This window comes from Mus pahari, chromosome 15 (genome assembly GCF_900095145.1).
Source record: "Mus pahari chromosome 15, PAHARI_EIJ_v1.1, whole genome shotgun sequence".
In the NCBI taxonomy this organism is placed as follows: Eukaryota; Metazoa; Chordata; class Mammalia; order Rodentia; family Muridae; genus Mus; species Mus pahari.
Window position 1 is genome coordinate 28,306,463 of NC_034604.1, and position 20,196 is coordinate 28,326,658.

Below are 20,196 nucleotides of genomic sequence, written 5' to 3' on the forward strand. Positions count from 1 at the left end.
CTGTTTAGATCATTAATCTGGTCCTAATTTAATTTCAGTAACTGGTATCTGTCTAGGAAGTTGTCCATTTCATCCAGGTTTTCCAGTTTTGTTGAGTATAGCCTTTTGTAGTAGGANCTGATGATGTTTTGGATTTCCTCAGGTTCTGTTGCTATGTCTCCTTTTTCACTTCTGATTTTGTTAACTAAGATACTCTCCCTGTGCCCCCTAGTTAGTCTGGCTAAGGGTTTATCTATCTTGTTGATTTTCTCAAAGAACCAGCTCCTGGTTTGGTTGGTTCTTTGTATAGTTCATTTTGTTTCTACTTGGTTGATTTCAGCCCTAAGGCAGGCCTATCAGTATTACACCAGACTTCTCACCAGAGACTATGAAAGCTAGAAGATCCTGGGCAGATTTCTTACAGACCCTAAGAGAACAAAAATGCCAACCCTGACTACTATACCCAGCAAAATACTCAATTACCATAGATAGAGAAATCAAGATTTTCCATGACAAAACCAAATTTGTACAGTATCTTTCCACAAATCCAGCCCTACAAAGGATAAAAGATGGAAAATGCCAACACAAGGAGGGAAACTACTCTGCAGAAAAAGTAAGAAAGAAATCTTTTTTCAACAAACCCAATAGAAGATAACTACGCAAACATAAAAGTAATATCAATAATAACAGGGAGCAACAATCACTATTCCTTAATGTCTCTTAACATTAATGGACTCAATTTCCCAATAAAAAGACATAGACTAACAGACTGGATATGTAAACAGGACCCAGCATTTTGCTGTATACGGGAAATACTACCTCAGAATAAAGGCCTGGAAAACAATTTTCCAAGCAAATGGTCCTAAGAAACAAGCGGGAGTAGTCATCTAATATTGGATAAAATAGACTTTTAACCAAAAGTCATTAAGAAAGATAAGGAAGGGCACTTTACACTCATCAAAGGAAAAATCTACCAAGAAGAACTTTCAATTTTGAACAACTATGCTCCAAATGCAAAGGCACCCATAATTCTCAACTGAGGAAATTTGAATGGCTGAGAAGCACCTAAAGAAATGTCAATATCCTTAATCATCAGGGAAATGCAAATCAAAATAACCCTGAGATTCCACCTCCCATCATTCAGAATGACTTCGATCAAAAACTCAGGTGACAGCAGATAGTGGTGAGGATGTGAAGGAAGATCACTCCTCCATTGTGGTGGGATTGCAAGTTGGTACAACCACTCTGGAAATCAGTTAGGCGGTTCCTCAGAAAATTGGACATGGTATACTACCTGAGGACCCAGCAATACCACTCCTGGGCGTATACCCAGAAGATGCTCCGACATGTAATAAGGATACATGCTCCACTATGTTCATAGCAGCCTTACTTATAATAGCCAGAAGCTAGAAAGAACCCAGATGTCCCTCAACAGAGGAATGGATACAGAAAATGTGGTACATTTACACAATGGAGTACTACTCAGCTATTAAAAACAATGAATTTATGCAAGTCTTAGATAAATGGATGGAACTAGAAAATATCCTCCTGAGTGTGGGTAACCCAATCACAAAGGAGCACACATGGTATGTACTCACTGATCAGTGGATAATAACTCACAAGCTTGGAATAGCCCAGAATATAATTCACAGACCACTTGAAGCTAAAGAAAAAGGAAGACCAAAGTGTGGCTACTTCAATCCTTCTTAGAAGATGCAACAAATGCTATGGGAGGAGTTATAGAGACAAAGTGCAGAGCAGAGACTGAAGGAAAGGCCATCTGAGGATTTCCCCAGCTGGGGATCCATCCCATATACAGTCACCAAAGAATGCCAACAAGTGCTTGCTGACAGGAGCCTGATGTAGCTGTCTCCTGAGAGGCCCTGCCCGAGCCTTACAAATACAGAGGTGGATGCACTCAGCCAACCATTGGACTGAGCACAGGGTTCCCATTGGAGGAACTAGAGAAAGGACCCAAGGAGCTAAAGGGGTTTGCAGCCCCATAGGAGGAACAACAATATGAACGAACTAGTGCCCCCAGAGCTCCCAGGGACTAAACCATCAACCAAAGAGTACACAAGGAAGAACCCATGGTTCCAGCCACATATGTAGCAGAGGATAGCCTAGTTGGTCATCAATGGGAAGAGAGGCCCTTGGTCCTGTGAAGGCTCTGTGACCCAGTGTAGGGAAATGCCAGGGCCAGGAAGCAGGTGTGGGTGGGTTGCTGAGCAGGGGTAGGGGAGGGGATGGGGGTTTTTGGAGGAGAAATCAGGAAAGGAGATAACATTTGAAATGTAAATAAAGAAAATATCTAATTAAAAAAAGGAAGAAGAAAGGTTTGTTGTTCTTTCCAAATATGATATTGTGATTATGCTGTGATTTTTAAAAGATTTATCATCATTTGAATATGTGCTACTTGTTTTAAAATAAGAAAACGTGAAAGAAAGTAAGGCTTTAGACAAAGATAAAGATTACCCATCAGTTAGTAATCTGGCTATATAGTACAAAATCTACTTTGGCTTATGTTTAAAATGATTTACTATTTAAGGTTAAAATGAGAAAGGCTAGTGGCTAGGTTAAGCTGAGAGAAAATGAATGTTTTTCATTTTCTTAGCAAAGCTGAGATTTTAGAATGGCTGTTTCTAGAATCTTTCCCCTGGTGTTGGAAACACTGTTGCAATTGTACAGATGTATCTTCTCTGACATTGATTTGATTAACTTCCTTTAGTACCCACTCAACTACAAGTACATGTCTGAGAGCATTTTGTGTTTATGTTGTTTTAGGATTGTGGAGAAGGGATACTACAGTGAGCGCGACGCGGCTGATGCGGTGAAGCAGATCCTGGAGGCTGTTGCTGTAAGTCAGAACAAGCATGAGGGTTTATCTATTGGTCATCTCTGCCTGTTACAGGCATCATTCAAGCCATGCAGCTGTGTGACGTCAGTGTAAGCCAAGTGCAGGTGTGTGGATGAGGTGTGGCAAGAAAATATGCTTCATTAATGCACATAACAAACTAGCTACTCACCTCATGAGGATGTGCCACCCTCCATGTCTGTCCAGCTATTCACATTCTGTCACCAGTTCATATTAGGATCTACTATTCTTATTTGTTCTCTAGAATTTCTTTCCTCAGTTTTCGGTGTTTTTCTCTGTTGGTTTATTGTTTTATGCAGTTTTATTGGAAATGGAAGAAGGTTGAATAAGATACATATGGGCCCTAAAGCATAAAGATTGCTGCCTTTCCTTTTAAAATAAAGCAATGCACTTGATGAAGAATGAACCTGACAATGCTATTTTTGAGGAAGAATATGAGATGATATTTTGTATTGGTGTACAACTTTATAAATTAATTGTGGAAGCAAATATATATTTATGAATATGTAATTTCACAATTTGGTTTGAACTTCAGGTAATTGTTACCTAGTTGAAAGAAGGTTCAACTATGTTAGCTAAAATCTTCCAATATAGTCACTGGTTTCTGTTTTCTCCGTGTGTGTGTGTGTGTGTGTGTGTGTGTGTGTGTGTGTGTGTGTATACATATATATATATATATATATATGTACATATATGTATGTATGTATACACACATGTATGTCTGTTTGTATGTATGTACACATACATATGTCTGTGTGTGTCCTGAGCCCAGAAGATGGTGTCAGAGTCCCTGGAGCTGAAGTTATAGATGGTTGTGTGTGGGGCAGTGGGCTAATCACAGAGGCTAGTCTCCAGTTGAGCTGAGGTGTGGAACCCCAGGACCTGGTAGTGATAATTCACTTACATGGGATGGTAGGCTTTCCCTCATGTCTCTTGGACACCAGGCTCCTGTTGAAGTTACCCTCCCCACAGCCCCCACAAGAGAAGCATGTGGCTAGTAGTCACATACACCATGTCCTAAGCTTCTTGCCTTCAGGCTACACTCCTCCCCAGTTACCTAGCAACAGTAAGATAACAGCCCACCATAAGATGGGCTGCTTGGCCCCACCTTGCTCTCTCCTCATTCTCTCTTACTCTCCTCTCTCACTCTCTCCCCCTCTCCCTCTCCCCCTCTCCCTCTCTCCCCCTCTCGCTCTCTCCCTCTCTCCCTCTCTTGCTCTCTCACTCTCTCCCCCTCTCGCTCTCTCACTCACTCCCCCTCAAGCTCTCTCACTCTCTCCCTCTCTCACTCTCTCCCCCTCTCACTCTCTCACTCTCTCCCCCTCTCGCTCTCTCCCTCTCTCCCTCTCTTGCTTTCTCACTCTCTCCCCCTCTCGCTCTCTCCCTCTCTCCCTCTCACTCTCTTACTTTCTCTTTCTTAGTTTCTACCCTTTCCTCTTTCTCTCTTTTTGTCCCTTCCCTTCTCTTGGCCATGGCCAGTCTCTCTCTCTCTTTCCACCTTCTCTCCTTTCTCCCCACCTTTCTATAATAAAGCTCTAAAACCATAGACTGTCTCTGGTCATCAAGGCCTGCTGTGCTTGGACAATGGGATAGGCCTTCTTCTAATGAGCTGTGTCTAACCTCCAGTCAGAAGGCCTTCCTGTGCTCCAGCCACAGACTGGGACTAAGGACGCTTGCCTATGTGGGAACTTCTTTCCCTCTGCCCTCTTTCCCATAACTCTGGGGCCGGGAGTGTCACCCCGGGGCCCCTGGTATCGGGGGCTGCCCCTTGTACATCCCCCATCGAGTGGGGTCCAGTGGCTTCACACAGCCAGATGCCTACCCAGGGCCAAGTGGAAAGCATCTGGCCGCCCTCCCTTGTCTGCCTGCCCAGAGCACAGGAGCTCTGGCCGGACGTGGGCACTTCCCTCCCCTCTTCTTCCCTTACACCCCCCTCATTCCCCACAGTTGTGAGCTACCCTACCTGAGTTCTATCAGCTGAACTCAGATCCTCTGGAAGAGCAGTAAGCCCTCTTAGCTGCTGGACCATCTCTCCAGCTCTGGTCACTGGCTATAACATCCTAATGATCCGTTGTTGAGTGTAAAGGTATATATATATATATATATATATATATATTCTGAGCACACAGAACAGGTCCCAAAGGAGGGTATTTACCAGAATTAGTTAAAAAAAAAATCACACACCTTTGATTCTAGCACTGAGGGAGACGCAGGCAGATTTCTTGAATTTGAAGCCAGCCTGGTCTACATAGAGAGTTCCCGGACAGCCAGGGCTACAGAGAGAAACCCTGTCTCAAACAAAAACAACAACTAAAAAATCTATACAATCTTCTATAATCAAATATACTATTTTTCAGTTTGTTATCTTAAGAAATCACTCAAAGAAACAAACACACATTCCGCTCATTTCACACACAGGAAAAACTGTGTGGGCTGGAGAGCAGGTCGGTGGATAAGAATGTTTGCTGTGCAACCAAGAACAGAGTTCAAATACTCAGTATGTATGTTAAAACCAAGGCATTGCCTCCAGCCCCACAGTGAGGGTTGAAACATGCTGATCCCAGTAACTCCCTGGCCAGTCACCCTAGAAGCAACAGCGAGTTTCAGGTTCACTGAGAGACTCTGTCTCAAAAAAAAAAAATAAGATCAAAGATGCCATATGACTCTGGTTAAAAGCATTTGCTACAAATTCCTAGGGTTTGAGTTGTGTCTCCAGTACCTACATGGTAGAAGGAAAGAACCAAGTGCTGTAAGTTATTTCCTAGTCTGCACACATACATTATGACATACACACACACACACAGACACACACACACACACACTCACGCACACACTAAACTAAGAGAACAAATATGATTGTAAAAATAAACAATAAGGAGGTGAGCAATAGAAGACAATTTACATTCCCCATTGCCCCCCACACACTCACATGGGCATATCCTAATACATGCGTGGATATACATATCACACAAAGAGAGGTGGGGACACACACAGAAAGAGAGACAGAGAGAGAGAGACAGAGAGACAGGGACAGATATAGAGAAAAACAGAGAGAGAGAGAGAGAGAGAGAGAGAGAGACAGACAGACAGACAGACAGACAGACAGACAGACAGACAGACAGACAGACAGACAGAGAAAGAGAGAATAGAGAAAAGGAAAACACTGGGAAGGATGTAACAAAATTTTACTCTGTGTGCAACACATGTCCTGGCTACTTGAATTCTGAACATCCCGTGCATACTCTCACTGTACACAAAAGCAGACACATTCTAGCTTACTTTTACCCTTGTTTCTTAGGCTTGCAAACTAGGACTAATTTCCAACGCTTCCGTTCTCTCCTCTCCTCTCCCTTCTCACCTTGAGTTGAATTTCCCTCCAGCTGTCCCCAAACCCAATCTCACTCATCACCGAGACGGTTTTCTGGCTTGTGTTTCTAACACATGCTTCTATTTGCCTCTTATTCTTGCTCTTAAGTGTATACCCAGAATTGTCTTTTGTAATTACTACTTTTGCCTGAGGAGGCCTGAGTTAAATAATGGCAATAGTATAGTAAGTGTATATTAAAGACTTATTTTTAATCTTTCAGAGTTGCTGGGAGACCTTGCTCAGATCATCCAGCAGTTAAAGGCACTTTGGGTCTCAGAGCTGAGTTTGGCTTCGTTGTACATGATCTTAGACATATCCTTAATTCCCTTAAGCCTTAATTTCCTCTTCTAAATCAGGCGTAACATTTCACCCTAACATGATAGTAGGGAAGGCTGAGAAAGCGTACAAATTGGAGCGGCGTTCAAAAGAGCAACAGAGCAGAGCATTAAATTGATTTTTTACTAAATGTTGTAAATCTGGACAAATAAAAGCTGATCGTTATGTTCAGTTTGTGAACATTTAGTACATTTTTGTTTGCTTTACATATTATATCTACAAAAGGTTTTAAATCAAGGTATTCTGGTAATCCGGGGGAGTGTGCATAGTTCCCTTGGCGGAACTCCTTTTCTCATGCTTCTCTAGTGACAGTTACTCTCCATCTTAGCAAAAGTAACAGAATATGCCTAGCAGGGAGCTGGGTTTCCTGGATGTTTACAGAGGGGTGTGAAGAAACTCGGGCAAGCAGCTGGAGCTACACTGAACTTGGTTCTCACATGCTTCCTCTTTTACGACAGTCACCATTTTTTTTTTTTTTTTTTGTGCTCAGAAAGTGAAGTGGTCAACATCTTCCTATGTTAACATGCCACCATAAAAAGCTGCCTGACACAGGAAGTTTAGACAGCTACTTTTGTTAATCATTTAGCAAAAAAATGTTACTAATGTCCTGAGTATTCAGGAGGATTTAGATAGGCATTTGGAACAAAGGATTGACTCTCTTTATGATACTATTCAAATTATTAGATAGGAAGTTCCATGCTTGAGAGTAGGAAGCCATCTTGATTGTCATGCCAGATACCAGTGGATTTGTGTTACTTCTAAGGTTTACAACAATAGTCACTATAGTTGGGAAAGGGTTCAAAGACACTTGCAGGGTATTTGGCATAATTCCAACACCACTCTGGATGTTTTAGCCTTGCACAAAGAGATTATGAATTTAAAGAATGCTGCTCCACTAAACTTCGATGCTGCTGACGTAGCTGATAGGATTGATTATTCATGGCCTGAAGTCAGTATTTCCATCCTGGTCAAGCTTCAAGAATAGCATATATGGCTTGATCATGCTAGCCCTCCTTGTCCTAGGAATGCTCTTATTCCTGCCCATCGTGTTAAATCTTGCCTTTAACAGCATCAACATGTTAGCGGCCCAAGTACATGGCTTGAAACTAAGAATGAACCCCCAGAGTTATCAAATTATCAGGCTGGCAAGCCAAGGGCAGGTAAGATTCTGCATAAGGGCCTTGCCAACCTAAGACAGAGGCATGTGCCAACAGGCCATGTTTGTTTATAACAAACACTAAAAGGCCATGTTTGTTCATATAATACAAACAAGCTGCGCATGGCTTGAGGATGGGTAAGGAAGGCATTCTTGTCAGAACAACCTCAGCCTTGTTCATTAAATTAAAAGGGGGGGAGATGTGGAAAGCTTTTGGGGGTACCACTTGGCAGGAGTCTGACATTGGCTAAAGACAAAGAAGTGGGCCTCAGACAGGAGTCTGACAATGGCCTAGGACGAGGAAATAAGCTCAGGCAAGAATCTGACATTAGGGCCAGATAAGGCAAGAATCTAACTTTAGGCTGTAATAGGGAAGTAGGATAAGGCAGTAATTTTAGTCTCAGGGTGGAGCTAGGCCTCAGGCATGATTTGGGGACTTGGACGAGGAAGTGGGCTCAAGTATTTTGGTCATTATGATAAGCCCTTTTTAACAACTATCATAGGAGTAACCACAGGACTTTGCTTGCTGCTTTGTTAGTAGTTCCTTATCATACTGCTGCTTTGTTCCTTGTTGTATTGCTTGCCCAAAATACTTGCATGTAATTAAAATGGTATTAAAAAGTGAGTTAGAAAATAAAAATTTGCCTTCAGTCTCAGAATTGACTGGGGTCATGCCAAAAAAAAAAAACCAAAACAAACAAACAAAAAAAACCCCGTGCTGCCTGAGCCTTCCTCTACTTAGCTACTTAGACACCGCTTGATCTCCAGCGCAGGCTTTAAGGCAGAAGCTGCATTTGGTTCAGCTTGAATCAGACAACCTTTCCTAGTCCAATGGGCTCTGGATGGGGCAAAAACTGGAGGGTGCAGACGTGTGGAGTTACGGTGGTGTGTGGCATGTTCAGTGGTGTGGCGTGTTCAGGGGTGTGGCATGTTCTGGGATGCGGAGTATTCTGGGGAGTGGGTCAGCTGTTCTTTTGCACGGGAGGCTTACACACTAAGAGCTGCATCTCTGTTACTGTCTCTGTCCCTCGTGGAATGTTACATCGCAGGAGCAGTCTTGGATGATAATCTGTTGTATGCTGTTAGAAGACAGTGATTTCAGCATTGGAGAGAAAGCTCAGTAATGGACACTTGGCTGCTCTCACAGAGAGCCCCAGTTCAGTTTCCAGCATCCACAGAGTCCTTTAAAACCGTCTGTAACCCCAGTTGTAGGGGATCAGATGCCCTCTTCTGGCCCCTGTGAAACAGTGCAAACACATGGTGACTTGCCTATGTGAAGACAAAACACTCATACACAGAAAAATAAACACAGATGTGTGCCAACATCCCTGTTTATTTTTTTTCTTTTTAATAAGCGTGATCTCATTTTAAGTATAATCTTATTTTGATCCCTGTGTGCCTTGGAAGGACCAACATCCTGTAAGCAAGTGTGTCACTTTCCACACTCACTGACACATCTCTTCCCATTGTATTCAGGCTGTCTTGAGCAGGCACATGCAGAAGTCCCTTCTTCTCTAACACTAACCCAGGACTCTGGCAGTGGCCATGGGACTTGTGTCAGCTTGGTGACGTGGCCTTCAACATCTGTCTCTTAAAATCCTAGTCTTTGTCCTGGACTTGTGATTTCCCAGTCATCCCGCTGAATCTCTCCGGTCTCAATGTTGCCAGGCAACAACATGAACTTGACCGTTTGTTCTCATCATTACTAATCCCTGGTTTGGGTTATCATTTACTTCTAAAACCACTGCAGAAGCTAACTGGGTAACACACTGGCATTACATTCTCTCTCCTCACCTGGAGTTACGATGTCAGTAATGCACCAGTTTAATAATTCCTATGATTACACCACACTGGCACTGAGAACTCTCTGGGTGTGGTGGAGGAAGCCTGCAGTTCTAACACCTCCTAGGCAGAAGCAAGAACATAATGGGTTTGAGTGAGTATGTCCTACACAGTGAGCTCTAGGCCAGCCTGGACTAGCACAATGACTCAGGGGAAAAAAAGACAGAAAAAGGAAATCAAATGTTCCTGCAGTGTCCCAGAGTATCTTCCCTGTTTAGGGTTCCCCCCGCACCCCACTTTCAGGGTACTTGACCGCCACTCCCCTTGTGTTTGCTCCCATTGGCCTCCTTTTCTGGTCCTAGGAAGAACTAAGCTAATTTCCATCTCGAAATTGTTTTCTCTGTTATGTCACATTTGATCATGGTTTACGTTCCGCTTCCTGGCTCCCACTAAAAGGTCCTGTCTTTAGAGTGACCTTCCATTGTGCTGCATCTGTGCCTCCCACATCCTTTCCAAGCTGCCTCAGTTCAATACCATGTGTTATTGTAGTCATGAACCTACAGGTACCTGAAATTGTACATTGGTTCAATACCTTGTGTTATGTGAACCTACAGGTGCCTGAAATTGTACGTTACTTTGTCTGTGCTTAATGTCTATCACCTAATTCCACAAAAGTGGGAGCCCGGTTTCCACTGATTTTCTCTCAGTGTGTAATGAGATACCTGGCCTACTCGTTTCATGGGAAACAAAGCAACATCCCATTGTCTCCATGAAGGAAATCCTTCCCCTGATCGCCAGTGTCATTTCATTCATTTTCTATGTAGTGTGTTCTTCTTTAAAGTTGCCTCATCTGTTTATATGGCTAGTGTTCTTTGGGTTAATCCCAGTAAGTGTGCTTCCATTTAGCAATGTCAACAGGTAGCTGGCTTAAGAAACCCCCAGTGTCACTCGATGATTGAGAATGGATGTTCTTAGCATCAGAATTTCCCACATATTGTTATTACAGTGATTAAGGAAACAGTGGGTCTAGTTAGGGATGCTCCAGATAAGCCTCACTTGAAGTAGTGAAACAAAAGCCCAAGACCTCTATTCTAGGCTGAAAAGTTAAGCTGGATACTGTTAATTCTGTGTTTACAAAAGTATTTTTACCCATTCATAGAATTCTGGTTTAGATTCTACACTACTATATTCAGGGCAAACATCCTTGAAACAATCTATCCAAAGATCTCTGAAACTAAGGGTTAACCTAAAGAAAATTAAAACCCTTTCCCCAAATGTTTCACAGGTAGAAAGCAAAGCAAATTTAGACTTGAGAGAAATGATTGGCATCTTCGAAATAGCTTATTGTCAACTACAGAGCTATAGATAGCTATGAAAATGGAACCTTTGAGACTCTTGGTAATCTGAAGTCATGTCTTTAAAATTGAGAAATGCCAGAGAACTGGCTTGAAAGAGAGAAAGGATGCGGCACTCATGGATGGAAGGGAGCAGAGCACGGTGACATTTGGGAAGCAGGCTCCGCAAGCACAAGGTGGCTTCAGGAAAGGAGCTGCAATGGTGGCAGTAGTGAGGGGCATGGGGCAGAGGTCACCCTCTATCATCTCGCGTTCCTGCAGACCACACAGGCTGGCTGCTGGGAGCACAGAAGCAGAAAACAGTCTGAGAAGCTTGGGGGAACTCTTACAGGTAATTATTATAATATAATTATTCCACTTATGTAACATATGTCACAGCCTCCAGCTTCTTTCTCTGTATATGTTACTGTTTCTATGACTCTTCCGTTGCCACTTCTGCTCCCCCCCCCATAGCAGTTATAAGAGTCTGTAAGTAAATTTGAAATTTACTTTAGTGTTCATGTTTAAGACAGATATTTAAGTCTTCTTGAGTGTTATTTCTCCTTGAAATAAATCACCATAGTTACTGGTGAAATGGTCTGGGTTGCTCTCAACATTCTGGAGCAGTTTTCTTGCCCTAGCCAACCTCAAATGACAAGGACAACAAGGGAGTGTTCTTTCGTCCCATGTCCCTCACTAGTGCCACCGTTGCCAGTCCCTTTCCTATAGCCACCATGTGCTGCTGAGCCTCTGTTTCCAAAATGTCACCATACCCTGCTTACCTCCACAAGTACCATATCCTTTCTCTTCTTTCTAACCACAGCCCTCTGGGATACATCTCAATTTTAAAGGCAAGACTTTAGAGCCTGGAGAAACTTGTATGTGTGGAGTAGAGCACTTTATTATTATTATTATTATTATTATTATTATTATTGTTATTATTATTATTATTAGAAACTGGGTTTCTCTGTATAACCCTGGCTGTCCTGGAACTCACTTTGTAGACCAGGCTGGCCTCAAACTCAGAAATCCTCCTGCCTCTGCCTCCCGAGTGCTGGGATTAAAGGCGTGTGCCACCATGCCCGGCACACTAAATTATTTTTTAAAACTCTGAGAAAACGGTTAAGAAACTGTTGTATCTGTTATCACAGAGCTTTTTGATAAGAATTGTGGGATAATGGTGACCAAGAATTGTAAAGAAAAGCATTAAAACCTTCACAATGGTACAAAAAATAGAGTATTGAAGCATCAAAATAATAGGTAGTCGGGGATGGAAAGAAGAGACTCTGTGTGTGTGTGAGGACCCGAGTCGGGAGCCTTAGCTGGGGCAGGGGGCTTCTGGCTAGTCACTGAATTGAAGTTCCAGAGAGGGACCTTATGCTAGTTAGGGTCCATTGTAAACCTCCTACAGCTGGGAAGAAGACCACATGTGAGGCATTGTCTCCATTGGCTAGACCATCAACCATGTCTGGGAGTCATTTTCTTAATCCCTAATGGATGTGGTTAGGCCTAGCACACTGTGGGCCCTACCAGCCTTAGGCAAGTGAATCTGGACTATGTAAGAAATGGAACTGAGCAAAGGAAGGCAAAGGAGCAAGCAGCATTCCTCTGTGGTATCTACCTCAACTCCCGCCTCTAGGGTCCTGCCCTGACTTTCCTCAAGCAATGAACTGTTGATTGGAAGTATATGATGAAATAAATTTTTTCCTCCCCTAGTTGCTTTTGGCACTCTGCCTCAAACACTAAGATGGGGAGCAATAGAGGAACACACCTGATGTCGACCTCAGGCCCCTCCACATACCATATATAGGTGTGCCGGAATACACCCATGTTCACACCATGAAAGCACCACAATCACGTATGCATTCTCTCTCTCTCTCTCTCTCTCTCTCTCTCTCTCTCTCTCTCTCTCTCTCTCTCTCTCTCACACACACACACACACACACACACACACACACACACACACACACAAAATGAACATTGTAAAGATTAAATACAAGTTCCTGGGGCAAAAAATAATCTCTTTCTAGAAAGGAATAGATTTAGTTTATTTAGAGAATCAGTTGGTGAAGAGTAGATGACAAGATACTGAAGAACTGAAATGGCAAACTGCATCTCCAGATGAAGGAATTGTAGCAACAGTGATATCAGAAAGCAGACACCCTTATCACTGGGCAAACAAGAAATAGTTGCAATGATTAAAACCTAGAGCATCAAATGAACTGTGTCCCTAGGAGCTCATTATTTGGCTGGTGTTGGTGCCTGTGAGCCCAGAGAAATTTCCTATGAGGCTGGAACTCAGATCTCTGAAAATGACTGACCAGCCAACATGTGCTGGGTAAACTGACATGATCTCAGAGAACTGGGAAAATGGTGGAAGAGAGCAACTGGTGCCACCAGAGTGACATGCCATAGTAAGGTGATCAAGAGCTGGGATTTAGAGAGATGTGGTTGGGAAAACTGACTCAGAAAGCAAACAGGGAGAAGTCCCTTCAGCTTCTCCAGCTTCCAGCCTCACGTCCAACCCATGGCAAAACCAAGGGAAAGCAGGAGATGGAAAACGGTGCCTTCAATGTCGGATTCCAGCATCATAAATTGGACTAGAGAAAGATGTGTTTAAAGTTGAGAGATCGTAGTATGATTAATTTTACAGGAAATTATTGAAAAATTCTCAAAATCCATGCTGTTATTCAGTTTTTTCATGTTCATCGTCTTCAAAGTGTAAGGAATGATTCTAGAAGTTAATGAAATTAAAACAAAAGAATCAATACTAAAGTAAATCACTATTTGCCTTCAGTTCTAAGTACTGTGCTGAGTCATAGTTATACATTCTGTAAGGGTTATATAATTTACCTTATGACATTTGAGGTGTGGAATCCATCTCTCACCCTGATGTTGTATTCATTGTTGAGAGAGGAACATAGGCATCTTTAGAAAGATGGAAATTACGAGAGCTTCTTTCCCCACCTTCCCTTTTAGCATGATTCGGCGCATCTGATCTGTTTCTGCCCAGTGGGATTTGGGGGACAGGGGTGGGGGGGGAGGGATTAAGCCTGCTTGTTAAGTTTGGGGGAAATTTTCCATTCATACAAGGAGGCCCAAATGATAAGCTATTTATGTTTCTCTGCCTTAGTCGAGTCTGTAGATGATGTTGGAAATTGCTTTTGCTGTCTCTGTGATTATAAACAGAAATATAATTTTATAAAAGGCAGTAAAAAAAAACCACCAGTGGATCTTCCTCCCTCTTGGTATCTCACAGAGGACAGTCGTTCCTAGTGTTGACGCCACTTGTTACTTTTGTCTTGTTAACTTGAACATACTGAACTCCTTGAATAAACTTCTGAGTGGATCTTAATAATGATTGTATGGTATAATTTTCCATCTTTCAGTTATAGCACAAAGGGCATACTCCAGATAAAAAGATTCTGGTCCCACTAATTTCCCCAAATTGAGTTCCACTGAATATCAAATGCACACCCACACACTGCTAAATCAGGGTGCAATGAGGCTGGAAGGGATAATGAGGTTGAAGGCGATTAAGCTTCAGCTTCCTTCTGACAATTGTCCTTTGTTTCTGTGACTATCAGGCCTACTTGGGTCTACTTAGTGTCAATGAAACAATTCTGAGAGATTAATTAAGCAATGTGGGAATAGAACAGGAAATGTAGATTGTTTGATATAAATCAGTCTGTTCCTGCAGGAGATAACTCCCTCTCTCCCTCTCCCTTTCCCTCTCCCTCCCCGTCTCTCTCCCTCTCTCTCTGCTCAGACTTAATAATGCATTTTAATTAATGCAAGGTACATAATATTAAAATATTATGATCCTGTTCTACCCATAAATAAGAATTACTGAGAATCGAGAAATCACAACTAGCAAAATAAAAAAGGAAACATTTCTGTTACCATTTGACTATTTTGATTTATAAATGTATAATAAAATCCATTAGTGGCTCAGGCAGAGCCTAGGTCACTTCATCTGATTATTTTAACAGATTTGGGGGCAGAGAGACAATCTACATCCCTTTTGAATCTCAGTATTAGAAAACTGGTGATCAACCATTGGACTGAGCACAGGGACCCCAATGAAGGTTTTAGGGGAAGGACTAAAGGAGCTGAAGGGGTTTGCAACCCCATAGGAAGAACAATAATAACCAACCAGAACCCCCAGAGCTCCCAAAGATGAAACCACCAACCAAAGAGTACATCTGGAAGGACCCATGGCTCCTGCTGCATATCTGGCATCAATGGTAGGGGAGGCCCTTGGTCGTGTAAGGGATTGCTTGATACCCTAGCATAGGGGAATTCTAGAGCTGTGGGCTGGAGTGGGTAGGCAGGTGGGTATGGGAGCACCATCATAGTAGCAGGGGAGAGGGGGATGTGATAAAGGGTTTGAGGAGGGGAAACCATGAAAAGGAATAACATTTGAACATAAGTAAACAAAATTACTGTTAAATAAAAGAAAAAAGAAAATTGGTGATCTAAAAGCAGCTTCTGGTGTGGGGGATGTCCTCCTCGCTGAACATTTCCACTCATCATTGTCAGGATAATAAGAAGAATGATGCTGAAAGCTTATCAAGTCCCACCTCTGTGGTCTTCTCTCCTTGGAATCCCAGGAGAATCAAAATGGATTCTTTAACATGTATTTAGTAATTTCCCAAACAATGTAATGGAATATTACATTGATGATTACATTCATTATAACTTCTGTTGTTTGGGGCTGTGTAAATTTTGGACACTGTTGTCCTAGTTTCTTATTGCTGTGATAACATAAAACACCAACAAAATCCGGCTGGAGGGGGGAAGGGTTTATTTCAGCTTACAGGTTCTTTCAGTCCGTCACTGAGGAAAGCCAGGGCAGGATCTCCAGACAGGAGCTGGTACATATCCTGGGGCGAAACACCGTTTACTGGCTCAGCCCCAGGCTCATATTCACAAGACTTCTTTGATGTGTCCTAGACACACCTGTTTAAGGTTGGTTCTCCTGATAGTAGGGTGAACCCTACTACCTTAATTAATAATCCAGAAAATGGCTCCATAGACATAGCGATAGAGGCAGTTCCCCGGGGGAGACTCCCTTTCCCATATGTGTTAAGTTGTCAACCAAGATAAATCATTACAACTCCGTCACTTGGCAACATGATACTACAATAGAAAACATAGTCCGACAAATTCTCTACAGGCCTTAAAATTTTCAACATTTTATTTTTTGCCTTTTATTGAAAAGAGATTCTTTTCTCACATGATATATTCCAGTTATGGCTTCCTTTTCCTCTGTTCCTCCCAGTTCCTCCCACTTGCCCTCCAATCTGGGTTCATTGCCCTTCTGTCTCTCATTAGAAAAGAACAGGATTCTAAGAGATAGCAATGCAGTATAGCAAAATAAAATATAAGAAGATAAAACAAAAGCTATCACATAGAAGTTGGACAAGAGAAACCAACACAAGGAGAAGAGCCCAAGAGAAGACACCAGGACCCAAGACACACTCATCTGCACACTCAGGAATCCCATAAAAACCTAGCCTGGAAGCCAAGGACCAGGACCAAGGACCAGGTGCAGACCCACGCAGTCCGGTGTATGCTGCTTCTGTCTCTATGAGTTTATATGGATGTGTTCATGTTGATTTGGAGGGTCTTGTTTTCTTGGTGTCCACCATGCTCTCCTTACACTCTTCCCTCCTTCTCTTCTGCAGGGTTCTCTGAGCTCTGAGGGGAGGGGTTTGATGGAGTAATCTCATTTAGGACTGTGCATTCCAAGACACTCACTCTGCGTAACGCCTGGCTGTGTGTCTCCGTGTTGGAGCATACACATCTGCTGCAGGAGGAAGCTAATCTGATGATAGCTGAACAAGACACTGATCTAAGTATAGAAGAGCCATGCTATCACTACTTTAAAAAAACAGTTAACTAGTTTTACTCTAGGTCTCTGGGCCATCTAGTTCCCCGGTTCTTGGTTACCCTATCAGTGTCAGGTATGGGCTCCATCTCATAGAGTGGACCTTAAGTCAAACCAGTGACTGGTTGCTATACCAAGTTTTATGCCATTAATACTGCAGCATATCTTGCAGGCAGGGCACCATCGTAGCCCGAAGGTTTTGTGGCTGCTTGGTGTTTGTGTTTCTCATTTGGCAGCCTACAGAGTTCCTTCCTGTACCAGTGATCCATAGTGAAAGCTCTATGAAGGCACCAGCTCCAGTTCTTCATGTTCAATGAGTTGAAGAGTTGTCTTCACCAATAGAACCTTGCTGTCAATTTGTGGCGAGCAACCTATAATCTTGGCAACAGCCTGGGTTTGGGAATGCCCATGGGATGCCATTGTCCAATAAGGTCAGTTAAATGTAACCCCATCCTGGTACTGGGATGATAGTTTGTCACCAAGCTTCATTTGGTGACAGATGGCAAGTTGGGAAATCTGTGTCCTCTCTCATGTGGTGATTTCATTTAGATCACCTTCATATATGTGTATATTTATGAAGCTTCTACTGTATCAGGTTTCTATAGTCTCCCTCAAATGGCACTTAATTTCGGCTCTCCTGTGTTTCCTCCCTCATCCCTTTCTCCCTAGCCCTTCCCTACTTGATCTTCCTGTGCCAGCCCCTCATTCATCCATAGCTCTCAGTTCTGTTTCTCTTCCCTAAAAAGTTCTGTCTGAATCCCCTAGTGTTTTACTCTGATCACATGCCATACTTGTCTTCCTGGGTCTGGGATACCTCACGCAGAATGAATGACCTTTTCATTTACCGGTATAGCTGGATTTCATAGTATTTTTTTTTTAACATCTGAGTAATACTCCATTGTGCAGATGTACTACATTTCTTTATTCGTACTTCTGCTGAGGGATATTTAAGTTGCTTCCTATTTCTGGCTGTTGTAGAGAAGCAGATAACACGCTTAAGCAAGTGTCTCTGTTGTAAGATGAAGCATCCTTTGGGTATATGCCCAAGAGTGGTATAACTGGATCTTGAGATAGATTGAATTCCATCTTCCTGAGAAATTTCCATACTCATTTCCACAGTGGCTATACAAGTTTGCCCTCATACAGCAATGAATGAGTGTTCCCTTACTCCACATCCTCACCAGTAAGGGCTGTCTCTTGTAGCCGTTTTAACAGGTTTAAGATCTCAAATTGATTTTGATTTGTATTTTCCTGATGATTAAGGATGTTGAACACTCCTTTAAAAATTTCTTAGCCATATGTTGAACTATCCCTGCATCTCTAGATGAATCCTACTTGATCACCATGGGTGATCTTTCTGATGTATTCTTAGATTCAGTTTACAGCTATTTTACTAACCATTGGCACCATGTTCATAAGAGAAATTGGTCTTTTCTCTCCCTCCCTCCCTCCCTCCCTCCCTCCCTCCCTCGTCTTTACATGCTTTGAGTAGCAGGGTACTATGACCTTGTAAAATGAATTTTGCAGTATTCCTTCTGTTTCTATGTTGTGGAATATTTTGAGTAGTATTAACTCTTCTTTGAAAGTCTGCCCTAAAACAATCTGGTCCTGGGCTTTTTGGTTGGGAGACTTTTAATGACTGCTTCTAATTCACTAGAGATTATATGTCTGTTTACTCTTGTCTAGTCTTGATTTAACTTTGGTATTTGGTGGCCTTTGCCCCCTTTATACCATTTATACCGCCTGTTTAGCTTTTGTGTGTTGAACATGAGGAAATACTTTCCAGAGGATTTCGTTTCAATAATGTTAATCTCTTGTTTTTTAACCTTAGCCAACTGGCATCCATTGTCCCAGTAAAGCAAAGATTTCATTTCCATTTTTTTTTCTTTTTGCAAAATACATTGTGTTGTTCTTTGAGAGAGTTTAAGGTTTGGTTTTAAACCCAGCGGCATGTCTTTCAGCAAACTTACATCTCTCTCACCGTGTGTAAGTGCCTTCAGCTAGTCATATGTCATTAAATTCAAAAGAAAAACATAGTTTTAATTTTGATTAAAAATTTTGTTTCTGCGAGCAATTAACATGAGTCTCATTTAACACAAAACAAGGACTGTTTTCTGTTGCTTTATACAGTCTTCTCACACAAAGCCAGAAATGTGATCCTAACTCAGGCTGGTATCAGTACTGATAGATACCTAAATGCACATAGCTTTCATCTGATTGCTGGTTTTTATCATAAATTTGTTGCTCATTTTACCAGCTCTTCAAGCTCATAAAATGCAATGCAGCGGATGCTGACTGGGTCCTCAGGCTGCTTTTACCTGGTACAGGAAGCTTCAGAGCCAAAGGATGAGTGGCCTGACTCCCACTCAGCAATATCCTGTGCTTTCAAACTGTAAGCGTGTACCAGCTCTTCCTTCTCCAACACTGCCTAGCTACAATAGAGACAGAGTGTACAGTGCTTGTCAGAATTCAAGGGATTCTTCACGCACTTATTCAGCTTCTTTTACATACCAGGAATGGTGGAAAAATTAGTGTGGATTATTTATGGCAAGTGAAGCCAATACAGTATAATCACTTACTAATGAAGAATACATCATCTAATTCAGCAACTCCGCATATAATAAACTTAATTCCCATTTACATTTCACATGATGAGCAATGTATTGAGATACATCTCTGCTGTATTATCTCTTTATGAACTTTTACTGTACCATCTTCATTAAGTCCTTAAGGATTACATTCGTGAAGCTGTCTTTTAATCTCTGAAATTACTCATATATTTTACATTCATACATGAAGTATATATGAATCTCTGATGAATGATTTTCTATATGACACTCCACTTTTTCTTTTAAAAGATCTAGTTAGCCTTTCTTCTTTCTGATTTTATGTTGATCTCAATGGTAGACACAAGGTTTTAGTAGACTGTTTTTGAGATTTCACTGAAGCAGTGTTATGAAGTGATACTGCAACCTGTGTGTGCCCCTAAGAGAATTAAACTTACATAGTGTAAATATTCATATGCTAATTTTTGTTTTAAAAAAGTCTATACGTTTATTAAAAGGCTTTAAGAATGGATAATAATAATATAGTTATCCTTTACAAATGAGTTTTCTAGTAACTTCACTGCGAAAATAATTTTAATTACATTACCTTTTAAAGAATACGAGATTTGTCATTTAATAGCTCCTGGTGCATAAAATATATTTAAGACAAATATCTATGTACAGCATTCCAGTTCCCAGATTCCTATTCAACAAAAATCTCAAGACTGTTTAATTTATCTTACATTTGTAACTTTAGGATGATAATCCTGATCTTTTTTTTCTCCTGATCAAGTTCTTACCATCAGCCAGGTAGCAAACTGCCATCGTACAGCTGCTGAGTTTTGTGACTAATTAACAGAAAGGGAAGAAAACATTTATTGATGATTATCAAATGTTATGTTGTAGATATACTTCTTTTTTTTTTTTT

General features: G+C 41.7%; 1 protein-coding gene across 2 annotated transcripts in view; it reads left to right on the forward strand.

Annotated features, from left to right (window-relative positions):
- Positions 1 to 20,196, forward strand: part of Camk4 (calcium/calmodulin dependent protein kinase IV) — a 227,350-nt gene that overhangs the window by 161,521 nt on the left and 45,633 nt on the right. For both annotated transcript variants that reach the window (XM_021214784.2, XM_029547243.1), the window contains exon 6: positions 2,764 to 2,836. In XM_021214784.2, coding sequence (XP_021070443.1) covers positions 2,764 to 2,836 — 73 coding nt within the window. The remainder of the gene's footprint in view (positions 1 to 2,763; positions 2,837 to 20,196) is intronic.